General features: G+C 52.2%; 3 protein-coding genes across 3 annotated transcripts; 1 reads left to right on the top strand and 2 right to left on the bottom strand.

Annotated features, from left to right (window-relative positions):
• Positions 1–258: 258 nt before the first annotated feature.
• Positions 259–1,460, bottom strand: HER10_EVM0012411 (uncharacterized protein; the record flags this gene model as incomplete). The annotated part of the gene is made up of 2 exons (XM_035481807.1): positions 259–866; positions 944–1,460. 2 exons carry the CDS (start codon positions 1,458–1,460, stop codon positions 259–261), a joined length of 1,125 nt encoding a protein of 374 aa, XP_035325838.1.
• A 10,511-nt stretch (positions 1,461–11,971) lies between these two features.
• Positions 11,972–12,976, bottom strand: HER10_EVM0006908 (uncharacterized protein; the record flags this gene model as incomplete). Its single annotated transcript, XM_035476480.1, has 1 exon — positions 11,972–12,976. The coding sequence occupies one exon, from the start codon at positions 12,974–12,976 to the stop codon at positions 11,972–11,974; it is 1,005 nt and encodes a 334-aa protein (XP_035325807.1).
• A 1,333-nt stretch (positions 12,977–14,309) lies between these two features.
• HER10_EVM0006052 (uncharacterized protein) lies at positions 14,310–14,857 on the top strand (the record flags this gene model as incomplete). The annotated part of the gene is made up of 2 exons (XM_035475649.1): positions 14,310–14,418; positions 14,478–14,857. The coding sequence occupies 2 exons, from the start codon at positions 14,310–14,312 to the stop codon at positions 14,855–14,857; spliced, it is 489 nt and encodes a 162-aa protein (XP_035325798.1).
• Between the last annotated feature and the right edge of the window lie 615 nt (positions 14,858–15,472).

The raw sequence follows: 15,472 nt of genomic DNA, 5'->3' as shown, positions 1-15,472 counted from the left end.
CCCTCTCAATCATGGAGAGAAAATGATTTCTTTCATGAAGATCACGCATCTTCTTCATTCTCTCTTCAGAGATATACATCATGAGGCAAGTGAAACATGTCAAGAACAAAGGATCAGAACAAGCAGTAATCAGCACGATCATACAATATTCACCATGGAAAGCAGACACGAATGCAGAGCGGGAAACAGAATCTTTTGAATTAATGCCGCCCCTGCGGCCCAAGAAAGTTTTTGGTGAAGATGGTGGCGATGATGATGTTACCGGCGGTGGTTCTGATGCTGATGCTGCTGCTGCTGGGGAGCAGCCCTCTCCTCACGCGCCATGTCCTTTTCAGCGGCCTCGATCTCGAGAACACGGGTGACAACCGCAGTTGCTAAAACACGACAGCCCTGAAACGTCATGTTCGTGCTACCCTTCGCCCAATTGGGGATTGGGAGGTCGGACAGCTCCCGACAGAGTCTAACCCAATGATCGGTCAGGTCTTCTTCCTCTTCCTCCTCTTCAGTCTCGGGAAGCCCCGTCGCGGCGTCCTCCATCTCCTCATCCTCGTTCTCTGGCGCGCCGAGATTCAGAGCGGCGGTGTCCTCCGCGAGCTCGGACAATAGGTCATTCTCCGGCCAGTTAAATTGGGGGGAGTGGATGAGCGGGGAGCGGATGCGGGGGGAGCGGATGGGGAGGATGAGCGGGGAGCGGATGCGGGGGGAGCGGATGGGGGAGGCGTCAAAGGGGTTGGGGAAGGGGAAGGGCTGCAGGGCCTCGGCACTGATGTTGTCGCGGGCTTCCTCAGAGAAGACAGCGCGTGGCTCCTCCACATTCTCCTCTGCGAGAGCGGCGGCGGGAACTGCTGCTGCAGCAGCTTGGAGGCCTGTAGTACATCTCATGTCAGAATCAAAGTAAGAGGGGATTGCGACTGAAGAAGCTTTGTGAAAGAAGTCAACTTACTCTTGCGGGCGGTGGTGACGTCCCTTACGACTGGGACGGGGAACGCGCGGGCAGACTTGTGACGGAGCGTCATGGCCAGGCGCACGGCGGCGATGACGGCGTGAGGGGAGTGGCCGGAGCCCGGGGCAGATCTCGGATTGCATAACCCGGAAAGGTACTTCAGACTTTGCGTCGACTTGGCAATGTTGGCCCCGAAAACAAGAAAGAAAGTCGGCTTGGTGAGCCCCAGAGACAAACACGCCCGGTTGAGACGGATCAAGGCATCGCCAGTCACTTCGTCAATGTCCGGTTCATATATGAGGGCCAGGGCCTGGTCCAGCTGCTCGGGGGGGATGGCTTCCTGAATCAAGCGAGACCAGTCGGCCTCCTCGTTCTCGGCCTCATCTGCATCGCGAGTCTCGGACCACCACTGTCGGCACAAGGCATCCCACTTCTCGGGGATCTTGGCGCGTCCTGGGGCGGCTTGATGAAGAACGCAAAGACGACGAAACTCGGCGAGAAGAGTGGCGGCAGACATCGTCTCAGTGAGAGTGACAGTGAGAGAAGTAGAAGAAAAAAAGGTAACTCCAGACACAGCAACGCAGAACTAAGAGAGAGAGATGGAGAGGGACGCAGAGAGGCAAATGGTGCGTGTGCGTGTGCTTGTGTCTCTGGCGGCCGAGAGAAGAAAAGAAGAGAAGTTTTCTGGGGCATGAGAGAAAGGCAGACTTCTTATACAGATCTACGTGGCGTCTACAATGCTCAACTCGGATGGGAGGAAGAGACGCGAGGACTTGCCAGATTTTACAAGAGTTACTTCACGATCAGTCACTTACATCAAATCTGGAAGTAGATTTCGGACCAAGAAGGGGAAGACGTCTGGACTAAGACACAACGGGATGCAGTCATACGTCAGACAGGTATGTCTCGAGACAGACGGGCAGGAGCTTATCAGACAGAGAGAAAGACACATGGACGCGGGTGGGAAGAACGTTCTGTCTCCAGACAGATGTAGATGGCAAGGACGTCTTATCTCTAGGTAGATAGATGCCGATGGCAAGACCATTTTGTCTTCAGGCATATCTAGATGGGAAGGACATCTTGTATTCGCACAGATGAAGGTGGGAAGAACTTTCTGTCTTCGGAAAGATGCAATTTGGAAAGACGTCTTGTCTTTAGACAGTCCAGATGCACATCGAGACGGGAGGTTCAACCAGGCGTACAGGAAGACACGTATCAGACATGGCATCTCAGGGAATGATGAGTATGTCTTGAGGCAGAACGAAGGTCCTTGTAACTTGCAGATGTACTCTCTGGCATATGGATTCTCCTTATTGGTAAGACAGGTACTGAGGTAGGAACAAGCTGGAAAAGTGCTCAATTAATGATACGAGTTCGTGGCCTCCGGTGCTGGACTTTTGGGCAGGCGTCTCAAGACTGCCAGACATGACAAGAGGAAGCATCTCGGGCAGGAAGATAAGGCGAGGCAGCTATGTCCCGGTCCACCTCGGAGCAAGTCGTGGAAACTACCCGGCATTCACTCATTCTGGCAAGTTGTACTGAACTGGAAAGATCATGATGTTGTAAGACAGAAGGATCCCGAGAACGTACCAGCCCCTATGAGTTTGTTACAACGGGGGAGAATGGCAGCCAGAATCTGGACTTGGGAAGGGACTGATAACATGGGAAGGGGATGAAATTGCGGCTGAGCAGATTCTTGGCAGACCCCGGGATGGCATGACAGGTTTGGAATTCGAGGCAAGTCCATTGCCAGGATGCAAGATCTTCCATGTGTTTCTGGAATACGTAGTTCCGAGTACTGGCTTTCCCTCGATTCATGGAAGGTTGAATACGTGGAGCTTTCCACACATGAATCGAGGGCAGATTGTACCGGGAGCATGGACGTAGGACTCACAGCTTCTTTCCTCCGTAGGACCAGGGGGCTTTCCTTCATTGATAGCTACCTGCCTTCACCTACTTACCTCAACAAGTACCTTAGGTATCTACGTACTTGATCGAAGACGATGTAACAGGATCACTTGAGGCGGTCACATGCACGGCACACGGTACCTTACAGTAGTTTCCCGGAAAACGTCATCTTCCATCATCCAGAAAGATAAGCTACCTAGATAATCCAAGGTAAAGTGGGCACGCGGCTATCTCCTTCCTCGCCTCACCTAAATTCACTTCTCTGTCATTATCACTCGTACCCGATGTAAGGTACTTTCCCCACCTCTCGTTCTTTCCTGCGCTTTTCATGCCGTCACCTTTTGCGTCCTAGCTCCTACCTCCAACATGGTAAGGTGCTTCCTTCTTCTCTCCGGACATCATTCTTGTTCAGAAAAGTCCCTGCCGTTGCTCCTTTCCGATTTGGTTTCCTTCCGTAAGGTACTTCCAAGTGGTTGCGGAACCAAATACGCCTACTCCATCTTCTGCAATGAGGTGGAACGACCGAGAATTGCTTTTCCTCTGAGCAGTTCTCCTTCTCCATCTTTCCCTTGCTCTTCACGTAGGTAACCTAGGACAGATTGCAACTCGTCCATGCCCTGAGGTACTTGAAAGACTTCGTTCGTTCAATAGCACGAGACATTCTGCCAGGAACCTCTCAATTGCTTGAAAAGCACACCTTATCGCACAGACTCGCCATTCAGTACCATCCTCTCCCCTTTCTCTTACGTTGCCTACCCGCCGCTACACGAACGAGAAAAGCAGCGGGCTCAAATCTTTCGCGTCTTTGCCCAGCATCACCCAACCGGCACCGATCGCAAGCAGCGTAACCAGCACTGCACTTCGCAGGAGTCCAGGCATTATGACTGGTCGAAACGGTAGGTATCTCTTTTTCCCCTCTTGCCCACATGACGCGTTCACTGCCTTTGCATTCTCACCCGCTCTCTGCTCTGATCCTACAGCCAGTAGCCTCTAGGATCACCGTGGCTAATGTCATCGCAGGATACACAGACACCTTTTCCCAGTTATCAATATCCTGCCGAAGAAGGACTCGTTCGCCCAATGATACCAACCACAATCCCCGGCCATCCAAGACAGCCAAGATGGACTGCAGCGCCAAGACCCAGGCTTGTCTATCTGAATCTTCCAGCCAGCCTTACGCCAGCGACTCCGGCCCCGCCTCTAGCTCTCACAGCCCGCCGGACACCACCACCATGATTGCCACCCTATGCAGCGATATTCTCTCACTCGAGACCGACGAGATCATGTCGGTATCACCAAAGACCGCCAGCAATGTCGAGATTGCCCTCATCATGATAGTCAACTCGTCCCGGCAGCTGCTCATGGCACTTGAGGAGGAACAGGGAGGCGGTCTCTCTGCCAGTGATTGACGCTGTGTCAGAGAGACACTGCCCTCATCTCACTTTTCTCTAGGACCAGTGCTATGATTGTTGCAGTTGCAGGAGTCGGGAAACGAGAATTGTCACACACTGGGGACTTTGAAACACGCATTTGGGTCCGATACATCTGTTCTGGTGTACCGTGTTGTCTGAAGAAGCAAACAGCAAGATTTGTAGCTCTCAGCGGCAATTTAGCGATGCTAACATCGTGAGACTGTATCTTGAACGAGTCCGTAGGACAAATAGCATTTCGCAAGACGACGCTGTTTTGACCCATTCTCGAGACCATGACTCTGTTGCTTGGTGTTTTCGTACATTCATTGCCCGACATCGCAATCAGCTCGTCAGCTCCACGTAGTCCCCAACGGCTGTAGTGAGCCAATCACCAGACCATCATCCCAGACCGATTTCACGGATGCTGCGATGCTTTCGCATCCAATTTGAGCTTTCCCAAGACCAATCCCAGAATGCTGGGGGCAGAACTGCCGAGTCTGGCGCTACAACACAGCCTGTAACACAGGGCTGATTGATAGCATCTGTGTGCAAATAGATCAAGTCTGAAGTTGAAGTTGTTGAAAGAGTCGTGGTGTCTTTCGATCATCCAAGTAAAGTGTGCGTCGCCGCAGCTTCTCAAGCGTCAACGGCTGGTTGTCATTGCGTTTAGTGCATTACAGTAATTGCAGTATGAGTAGTGGGATCCGACGCACGGACACTTAAGTGCTGGGTCTAAGTGCATAATCATGTTAGAATGCTGCAACATTATTATATACTTATCCAATAGATATATATCACTTTGGTCGATATACTCCGAAATGTGCATAAAATCGACGGGTTGGCTGCCCGAGCTCGGGTAGCCCATGACTCAGCATCTCAAGCACCCAAATTCACTATGTCACTGCCCACCTTTGATTCGACTCAAGGTACTGAGTGAGTGGGCCACAACCTTGAATCTGGCTCAGCTAGCTTCAGCCACCTTAACCTTGAAATGACCTCCCACACCTCTCTACCCTCCGAACCACCGGCATTCACTCAGAGCAAGGTGGTCGCCACCATTGTAATTGAATAAGGCGGGCAAAGCAAACAAGCCGCACACAACGTGCAACCACGGGAGCGTCTGCATGCGCGTCTTTCGATCCTTTGAGCTCCGCTTGTCTTTTATCGCAGCTGTGTTTTGCAAGGCCCGAACGTGCGTCTTGCTCGTCTCTCTCTCGCGTGGTTAGGGACCTAAATCATGATCTAATCAATTGCAATATCTTCATCGATCACTTCCACCCATCCGAAATCTTCAAGCACCAATTTCCAAGACCACCAAGACCACATTCATCATTCCAATCCAAACGTGCATGCGTAAGACGCTGCTCAGTTCCCTTCAAAGCAGTAGTCAAAATTTGACTTGTTCAGGCATTGAGCTGAGGCCATGTTCCTTCGTATTAGAGAATGGATACAGCAGTCAAAAGACTTGTGGGAGATCTCGCAGGCTACAAGCTCAAAGAGATCATGGGCATCATTTCGTGCGTCGCAAGGTGTGGGTGCGAGAATCGGAGATGCGAGACACAAAATGAGAACAGGCCTTGTCCTGGGGCTGGAATTGGTGGGCGCCTAGGTGCACCGGACGGGGAGCTTACAGCAGGGCAGTGGCTGCGGCGCTTGCTTACCTCACTCTTCACTGCCTGTGCTCAGGTCACGTACGTACCCTCACAGATGCTGAGTGCTGCGTGCCCGTCGCTCAATGAAAATGAGAATGTTTAAAGTAGACTTTTGAGCGCGCCAGCCTGGCAGCACTGACAGAGACGCGTGACTTGTCTTTCTCCGGCAACACCGCCACTGCCAAGCCTCCTACCATATGTTAATGCAATCGACAGGTGTCCAACCCAGAATAATGACTTCCACTGCCATGAATAACAGAAGCCTTCACCTTGTAGGGAACTCGCCATCATGGAGAATGTAAACATCGAAATTGTTCTCAAAACACCAGCTTGAGCTTAAAGGAGAAACAACTCGTGGCAATGACCTCAGAGCGCGGTTGTTTGGTATGAGTGAAGACGCTGGTGGCGATGACACAACAAAGTTACCTGCGCGACATGCAGCGAGGCTTAGCTCACAGGTGCAGAGCAGTCAGTCCCATTTTCAGGGCATGAGATTTGCAATGACCACTTTTCTTGAATAGATGATTGTAGTACGCAGCAGGATAGGGACGGCATGTCAAAGTCCACAGGCGGTACAGGTGGCGCTGTTCGTGGAAGGTGTTGCGCAGAGACTGAGATGGCTTGAATGAACACGGCGGGAGATCATGAGGGGAATGTGATTGCAGCTAATAAGTGAACTTTCGATGCAGGTGTATCCCTCCAGTTATTGGCCGGAAACACTAAACGTGTGTGGTATGGAGCGGCACTTGTATGTGCTGCTGGCATCTTTTTCAACAACAGCATCCTGGGAAATCACAGCAGCAGGCTTATCGGCAGCAATGCTGCTATTGATCAAGCAATCAATACAACTTACCCCACCTTGATCGATGGTGCTGCTGGGACTTGACACCAGCGTTTTGGATACGAGCATCAGCAGACTCAACAGAGGCAACGGTGTTGAATCGGGCAAACCTTCAAAATGCCCCACTTACCACGGCATTGCTGCTGGCGTTGATTTGGCAGCAACGCATGCACCAACCGCAGCTTGGATGCTCCAGGGAATACCCTCAGGCACGTCACAATTTTGTGGATAATGGCAGGTATGTCCTTTCCTCTCCTTCCTTCCTTCCTTCCTTATTTCCCTCTTGCCTTCCCTCCCTCTTACCCCCCTCTTATCAATTTTCCCTCTGTTTGGCTCACCTCCCTCTCGCCTTCCCTGCTTCCAAGCTCTCCATTCTTCCTGTCCGATTGGAAGTCCAGTCCGACTGAGAGTCAAGGGCAGCGCAGAGACCAATTCCACCCTCAACCAGACCCCAATTGTACCTCGAACCTACCTTACGGTTGGAATCCCCATTTACATCACTACCCAAAATCAGTCGATAGACAGCAATTGACCCTTCGTCACCCACAGAACCGGACGGTTCGAACTGTCTACCCTGTGATAGGGATACCATCCCTCTTCAAGGTACTTTCCCAACATCCTCGATCATTTGACGCGCCGTTTCCCTTCCGCCATCTTTCTACCCTTTGCGGCTTCATTCTCTTCTTTGTCGTCGGATCTGGACCTTTCCACTTTGACTTCTCCTCTCCAGATGCCAACTGATTGTCACGTAGCTCCGCGAGATGCAAATTCAAAACCGCAATGGGGTCATGACTCCAATGGGGTCATGATTGCGGGGCGGGGAGAACGCCCCGTTACTCCAGCCCCCGAAACGCGAAGCGAGGTCGAGCCGTCATATGCCAATACCCAGCGCGAGTTAGACGACATTTTGAGCGAAATGATGATGTACTTTGAGGGCAGGGAATCGGAGCAACATTGGCTGAAGCGCGAAGAGAGCATGACAAAGTTGCGCAGGTTGATTGCCGGCAACCGCTTGAGCTGCGACCGATCATAGCTCGGAAGGACTTCATCTTGGACTTATTACGGAGTGCAGCCTTCTTATGGGTGGTTTCGAGATCGTCAAGAACAAGGCGGTGAAGGTGTGCATCTATTCAACACGGATAATTACGTGAATGATGGTGCTGACGAATGAACAGTCCCTCGACGGCGGCTTCAAGTTCGAAAACCAAGCATTTCCCCAATTGCGCTCTTACTTCCTTCAACCGCTGCGAGCATGAACACAATACCATCGAGAAGATTACCAAAGTGTTCGTGGAGCGCTGGAAAGACCTCGAGGTACGTTCTCCGCGGAGCACAGAACCACCGCCACCAACCCGTTACGTTTCGCAGCCTCCTCAACCTCTGAGCTCTGGAACGCCCCTCCAAGGCTGTTATCTTGAAGGTTTGCAGCTTTCTAATTGATCACAGCTTCCCCAACTTCAAGCGGACTACTGCACGTTACTGTATACGCTGCACGCTTGAGGAGATGTCGCCGCCGGCCGAGACGTAACTGCGTATGGGGTCGCTTGGGCAGTCGCGACGCTGTGGGCTATGGGATACAGGGCTCTTGATCGCTGCGCTGCTTTTATGCACTTCTCATCAACACGGAGGGGAAATGAAGCACTTCCCCTTCAACGGGAGGAATGAAGCACTTCCCTTCAACCGGGGAGGCGGGGGGCCAGAAGTAAGTATCGCATCTCAGCCCCCGAACCCTCCACTCACACGATTTGTCGGCGCAAGCCCTTCAGAAAGTCGTGCATCATGCTGTCCTGTTACACCGCAGACGACAGACGGCTCTGGCCGATACGCCCAAAGCTTTGGTTTGAAAGGGTTCGAAGCAGCCCTTCAAGGGCAGACGGCGTTCAGCTAGCCGCTGAGATACCTTTGTTCTTTCCTCCAAGCTTGCTATCTCCAATCAAACGAACGTACAATGATAGCCTCCTTCTTCCTCGAAAGAAAAAGAAGAAACTGGTGAGATCACAGACAGCCGTACATGACAGCCTACCTAGCAACATATTGCTGGACAATATGGAGCTATTCAATCATAGCAGCCGAGCCAATCGCCGCGCTAGGGCCTGACCTCTCGCCAATCTCTCTGGACTCTGGGAACTCTGGGGATTCAGAGCCGTCCGAACAAGGCGCTCAACCCGCGACCTTGGCGGCTTCCTCCTTTTCCTTATACACGGCGATTGAGATCTTCACAGTTTAAAGGCAGAACGAAACTGTATTTCGCAGGCACCTGATACTTATTCCCATTGACGATGTGTTAGTATGTCCGTCTCTAGTCTTCCTCCGACTTTCAACATGTTCCTAACTATTCATAGGCGCATACGAGTGGAATATTCGGGCAGATGTGCACATGTGTTGGCGCCATTTGGCAGTTGAAGAATACCGACACTGGTCTCAATCTCGAACCGGCCTCCGCCTCACCCATCCACCCGTGATCCCCCACTGACGTCGAACGAGTCATCCATCAAGCCTATTTCGCCGACTCATCTCCGGCCTCAATATGTTCAGGATCAATCAAGGGGTACACCCAAGCATCCACAGAACCCACTACAACAGGAACTCCAGGTCTCCAAAACTTCAGAGCCTTTGAGACAGGACGTCAAAGTCTGTCAGACGTCAAAGCCGTTGAAGAACAACATCCAAGTATCTGAGCATCTCGAAGAATTTGCACAACATAGCCAAGTCTTTGCGCAGCTCGTGTTGCCACTACTCAGCCACATAGCACATCAGTCGCTTCACCAGATGAGAAATCGTTGCCAGTCTCCTTAGGATCACGCCCGGTCAATTTCCCAACAGCTTGACTGTAAACTCCCTTTGTGGACACACAAGAAGCGACAAAGTGAGCATGATCGGCATCCTCGTGGTAACCTGCCAGTGGGTCTCTTAGAACAAGACACCCAGATGGCTTCTTCCTGAAGTCGAGCGCGAGTCGGTTCTTCTTCCTGGAAACGATAACAATTGGCATTGAGTCTTCTACCGCTATCAGTCTGAGATCCAGTCTCCTCAGTTCTAAGACTTTCTTGACAAGGACCTCACAGCGTGCCTCGTCAAAGGCCACGTCCTGTCCTACCCTCAATGGTTGCGTAAGCTCAAACGGTGCAGCCCGTCGCTGCCATCAAAGTAAGTTCTTGCCTGATTGTCTCGTTGAGTATTGATCATTGGTTTGCGGGTCTTTACATTTCATTCTCTGAATAATTACGAATCATCTAACGCATAATATGGCAACAGGGTCCCATGCAGCCAAATAATCTTGACCATGCTGTTGAGATCATCGCTGCTGCTGCCACGTTCTCTCAGACTCCACTGTGCTATCAAGATTATCGCTGTCGCTGCCACGTTTTCCTAGGCTTTGACTGTGCTGTTGAGGTCATCGCTGCCGCTGCCACGCTCTCCCAAGGCCATATCCGCAATCCCTTGAACGACGTCTCCCTTCCCGAACGTTTTCATGCAATGTTTTGCGAGAAGGCTTCAGCGCTTTCCTATGAAGAGAGGGGGGGGGGGGGGGAATAGCGACAGACAGGGTGAGAGATAGAGAGAGCTTCAGTCTCGGCCTCAGTCGACAGCACAATCCCACGAGCTAGCCGACTATCACACCTTCGCAGCCCAGCATACCACGAGGCAGTCAGTCATCGATGCTACTTCGATTGCAATCTCGTAAAGAGTCTTGCAAATTGGCAACTTCCACACTTAGAAAGTACAGCGCTTTGCCTGACGCGCGAGGGTAGCGAGCTAAGACACGGTGATGGCATAGCACGCAGTTCTGACATGATTGGCATACGAGGCTGGTCAAAGGGCTTGAGGAGCCAAGAAGAAATACGTTGATGCTCAAAAGAGGACAAGCATTTACTGGAGCCTGAATTCAGCTCTTGCTGCGACGCAATCCAGTCCAGTAATGGAGGCTCGCGAGAAGGACGTCGACATGCCTCCAGATATCAATGCCGACATATTCAATAGCTTGATAGATCACCCCAGTTGGTAGCCAAGACAGCGTTGTTGACTCTTCCCCAAGACATTTCCCATCCAACCATCTTGGCGAAGGGCGCAGATGAAGGCAAGGAAGCGCTATCGATGGCCCAGGATGCATACAGCTTGTGCATTGCAAGCATCTTGACCACTCAACGTGGAGCTGCGCGCTTCGACGAATTCTGATATGATGCGCAGTAATTGAACGGGAATTCGTCATGAAATACGTTTGCACGAGGTCATGAATCGCAATCACGAATCACGAATTGCGGGCGCTTGGAACCATATTGTCTTGGGGAAAAGACGTACAATGAGCGGGCGAGCAACTGGCAGGGGTCATGCACTCAGGAAAATTCATCAAGGATTGAAGTCAGCAAGGACAGGGAGATGCTCTGGTAGAAAGAGGGAGGATAGTCAGAGTGTGATGAATGGTTCTCTTCAATCACCAAGGTAGATTTTGTTCTCAAGTCTGGCCACTCTTGTTGTCTCGGAAATGCCGTGCTGCGACTCGCTTTGTCTTCAGACTGGGACATTGACCAAGGTACAGGATGGATGGGCCATGAGGTCCATTGTCGCCAAGAATCTTGATCCGGATGTCCCTTTCTCATGATAATTCCAAGTCATTCTCAAGCCATGTATGTACTTCGGTTCGTTTCACAGCCTGGTGTCCGGTGTTTTGACTCAAAATACACCGTCTTGGAGGGTCACAGTACGCAGCAGCAGTGAGGTGAAGAGGATACTTGACAGCATCAGTGCTGCTGTTGGGTCTGCTGTTGTTGAGCACATAGATGATGCCCTTCTGTCAAGCGCATCAATGCTGCTTTCAAGTAGCAGAAGCGGTGCTGTTGAATGGTAGATCTGCTGCTTTGGAATGCACTTGACAGCAACATTTCTGCTGCCAAACATCAATGCCCTGCTATTAAGGGAGGTCGGTACCTTAAGGCAAAGAAGAGCATTGAGATAAGACGGAAATGGCGCACAGATAAGAGAGATAAGATGGACGTGAGTTTCCCGAAACTCAACCCCAATCAAGAAGTGCCAGTGACATACCCTTTGACAGCATGCCCCACGGTTTTGCCGGGCTGCCTGAGGTGTGCTGTGAACGACAACTCCAGGCAATGACATCTCACAATACCTCCATACGCCTTAATGCTGCCAACTCCATCTCTATCACTTGCGCCAAAAACTACGAAAGTCTATCGATGAATTCCACCCTGCCTCCATCCTAAAAGTCGCCATACACAAGCTGGATGCTGTCGAGAAGTTTGACCGTCACTTCATACAATCGCCCTTCCCAATCGTCTATTTCATCAGCTACCCCGACACCATTCTCAGCCAAGGCCCCAGATATGGGTCCGGTGGCCAAGAGATCTTCGAGCTTGCCCTTGGCCATCAGTAAGTCTTCCATCTCCCGCCTGGTGATACGCTCCTGCAACTGATCCCACGCCTCAGTCATGACATGGGATCCTCGGCAGAGAACCCGCGCACGCGATACTTCAGCCAGTGCAAGTTCCAACTCCTTCTTGATCACCGCGGTGTTGCTGCTGTCGAAGTTGGCTGCATCTCCGTCCACGTCTATGGCGTAATGCTCCTTGACGAACCTTTCGGCAATGTATGGCTTCTGCTCTAGCAACTGTTTCCATGCGCACGTGTTTCGAAGCGCGTGGGCTGCTGCCTTCAACGTCTCGCTGACTGTCAGAATTCTCACTACTTCATGTCGCGCCGTCAGCGCCTCCTCCACTGCCTCCAGTATCGCGCGGGCCCTTGCCATTGCCGAAGCTACCGCTCGTGCCTGTATCGCCGGACCCCGCCACCACATCCACCCAGCCCCCTGGTGCACCGCTTTGGCAGACGGAGCCTTTCTGATCTTGGACGCCATATCGGCGTACCAACGCTGCTCCCGCGGCAACCGTTGCCGGAAATGCTTCTGCAGCGCGGCATCGACCTTGCCGAGGGTATCCTTGGCTGGCATATCAGAAGCGGTTGTCAACACACCGTGCGATGGATCGCTCGTAATGACATTCGTGACAGCATGTGCCGTGCTGCTGATGCCGAACGAGAAGCTTGGAAAGTTGGTGTTGACGAGAGTGAAGGACAACGACGCCTGCTGGTAGTGTGTTGCATTCATGGTAGCGTCTGCCTTGTTCTTGTTCTTCAGACCAGCCACATCGCAAAGAAGGCTGTACGATGTGGAAGCCATACCGGCACCGACGGGCAGCACGCCTGCCATGATGCCGAGGGAGACACATGGGTGAGCCGATACAAATGTCGCAACTGCGGCTACAGCCAAGACCAAACCGATGACCAGTGTGCCACGCCAGTGCAAGAATATGACGCGGTACACGATGAAGACGAGGATACGTCGTGTTAGACTAGGTTCTCGCTGCTCCAGAGTATGGCGTGGCATTTGAGCTGGACCTGGTGTCAAGACTTTCGGAGCTTGCAGTAAGACCTGATGTTGCGGGTCATTGCTAGGCCTATCCGACAGGCAAATCCGTTCTTTTTGTCGTTCTCGGCGTCGGGAGGAAGATAATGATGATGACAAGTTTGGGGCCGCGGTAGCAGCGATGGACGATGATGAGGTGACGGCTGGAGCTGCGATCGGAGCTGCGACTGGAGCTGAGGAGGAAAAGAAGGGAGTGGACGAGGACGACAATGATCCAGCGGCTGGGGATATGACTGGAGCTACTGCGGAAGAGAGAGCGGATGACGACGATGCGACGGCTGGACTTGCGACTACGCTAGCTACTGAGGCTGTCTCTGACGCGGCCGCTTCTTTTTCCGCTTTCAAGGCCCTCAACAAACTCCTGGCGGACGACAGAGTTTCGCGTGTGACGTGTTGTTCGTCGGCCGCGGCGGGTGTTTTGTGTCTATCCGGTGGCATTTTCTCGAGCGAACGTTTGCGTAAAGGGGTTATCTGACATGAGGTTTATACAGGTGACTTGGATTTCCAACAAGACAATGTGTTTATATCTCCGCGCTGACGTAGGAAGGACACGGCATCACGCATCAGAGACCCAGGAAAGGAGAAGCTGGGTAAGCCGAAAGAAGATGAAGCTGGACTGTGATAGATGAGGCTGGAAAATACTGCGTTGCGAGAGGCAAATGACTGATACGGGCGATGAGTTCCATCGTCTCCTCGCGGCCTGTCTCAGGTAGATGAGGCAAAGGGTCAGAAGAAACTAGAGATATCATGACGCAGAACACAAAGGGACAAAGGTTGGGCGACGACTTTCCAGTTCCATCACATTCTTGTCTTGACAGACAAGGCGGATGAAACACTATCTTCAGCAAAGGCTGGCAACTTCTGGACAAGCAGAGAGTGCATCATGAACCCAACGAGAAGCACCCAGCAAAACAGGGCGAACATCCGAGCAGAAATCATCCATTTCCAAAGAGACCGTCGTCAGTTCTCGCAGCCTCCTTGTCGGTGTCACGGACTATATTAAGATGCCGCGGACCGCATCTCCACCCTTTCTAGCTGAGGCTGTCTGAGATCCCAGTTCAACATCTTTCACCATGGCATCGACGGCTCATCGATATTCTGGCTTCTTAACCCTATGATGAGCGTCGTCGGTATCGGATGCATGCTGTATGGCGGAATGGGGCTACATACGTACAGATCCAATTCACGATACAAGACGACGATCATCCAAACGCCAAAGCAACAAAGTACGTAGCTATGAGTACTTCTGAAGATCACGAGCTGACCTTGTCTCTTCTCTTAACAGGCGTCGATATGCAGCTCTGCATACTCCACCACCGCGTGCAGGCACAGACCATGTCAAACGAAGTCCAGACACTGTACGAGTTCCTGGGCAGCGACAACCCGGCGCCGTCAAAGACTGCTGAGGCTGTCGAGCTGGACCTGTGGCGGGCATGGGATAGGCACGTGGCTGGGGCGCAAAGAGAAGAGAAAAAGGGCGGCAGGAAGATACACGAGTTGGACGAGGAGCGATCGCTGTACCTTGCCGTCATGGACGTGCTGATGACGCGAAAGGAGATGCGAAAGTACTACGACAAGGTGATCCTGTTGCCTCTCACGATCGCGGTAGACCGGGAGCCCGTGCTGAGGAGTCTCTGCGGGAAGCATTGGCTGGCGATGCAGTGATGCCAGGGGCAGGATAGCACTGATCCAAGACGAAGGCTGGGCGAAGCTGACAGGATTTGACAAGTTAAAGGGGCGTGGTGGCAGACACGGGAAGCGGCATGTGAAGCGTCATCTTGGCATTTCTTTCATGAAGCGGTTATGTCGATGGATCATGGCCTCAAACGCTGATGATCAGGGCCTCCAGGGCTGGCCTTATGGACCGCGGACACGACAGTTGAGAAAATGATAGATCTAGCACCAGATATATGTTCACAAACTGTCACGTATGTCCTCTCTCCTTCCTTCTAATCGGTCGTTCAGTCTCTCTTTTTATCGATCTTAGCCCTTCTCGCCATGGCAGTCAACTGGATATGGCGAGCCCGTCAGCTCCAGCGTTTTGCTGCCCAAGATCCGCCCCACGAGTATGCCAATTGCATCACGAAAGCCCACCTACGCCGGGCCAAGCTGCTTGCTCCCGACCCGACGGAAATGGATCCGGATGAGCCAATGTGGCCTGAGAACTGGGGATTGCTGCCACAATCGCTACCATCCTTTTTGACACGAGGGGAGTGGGTGTCGCTACCCGAGTATCCTGCTGTATGCCGCTTTATCCAGTCTACCTTGGTCCTTGGACCC

The sequence above is a fragment of the Colletotrichum scovillei genome (assembly GCF_011075155.1).
Source record: "Colletotrichum scovillei strain TJNH1 chromosome Unknown Contig00014, whole genome shotgun sequence".
Taxonomy (NCBI): Eukaryota; Fungi; Ascomycota; class Sordariomycetes; order Glomerellales; family Glomerellaceae; genus Colletotrichum; species Colletotrichum scovillei.
The sequence above is the reverse complement of the archived record's forward strand: the minus strand, read 5'-3'. Positions and strand labels throughout refer to the sequence as shown.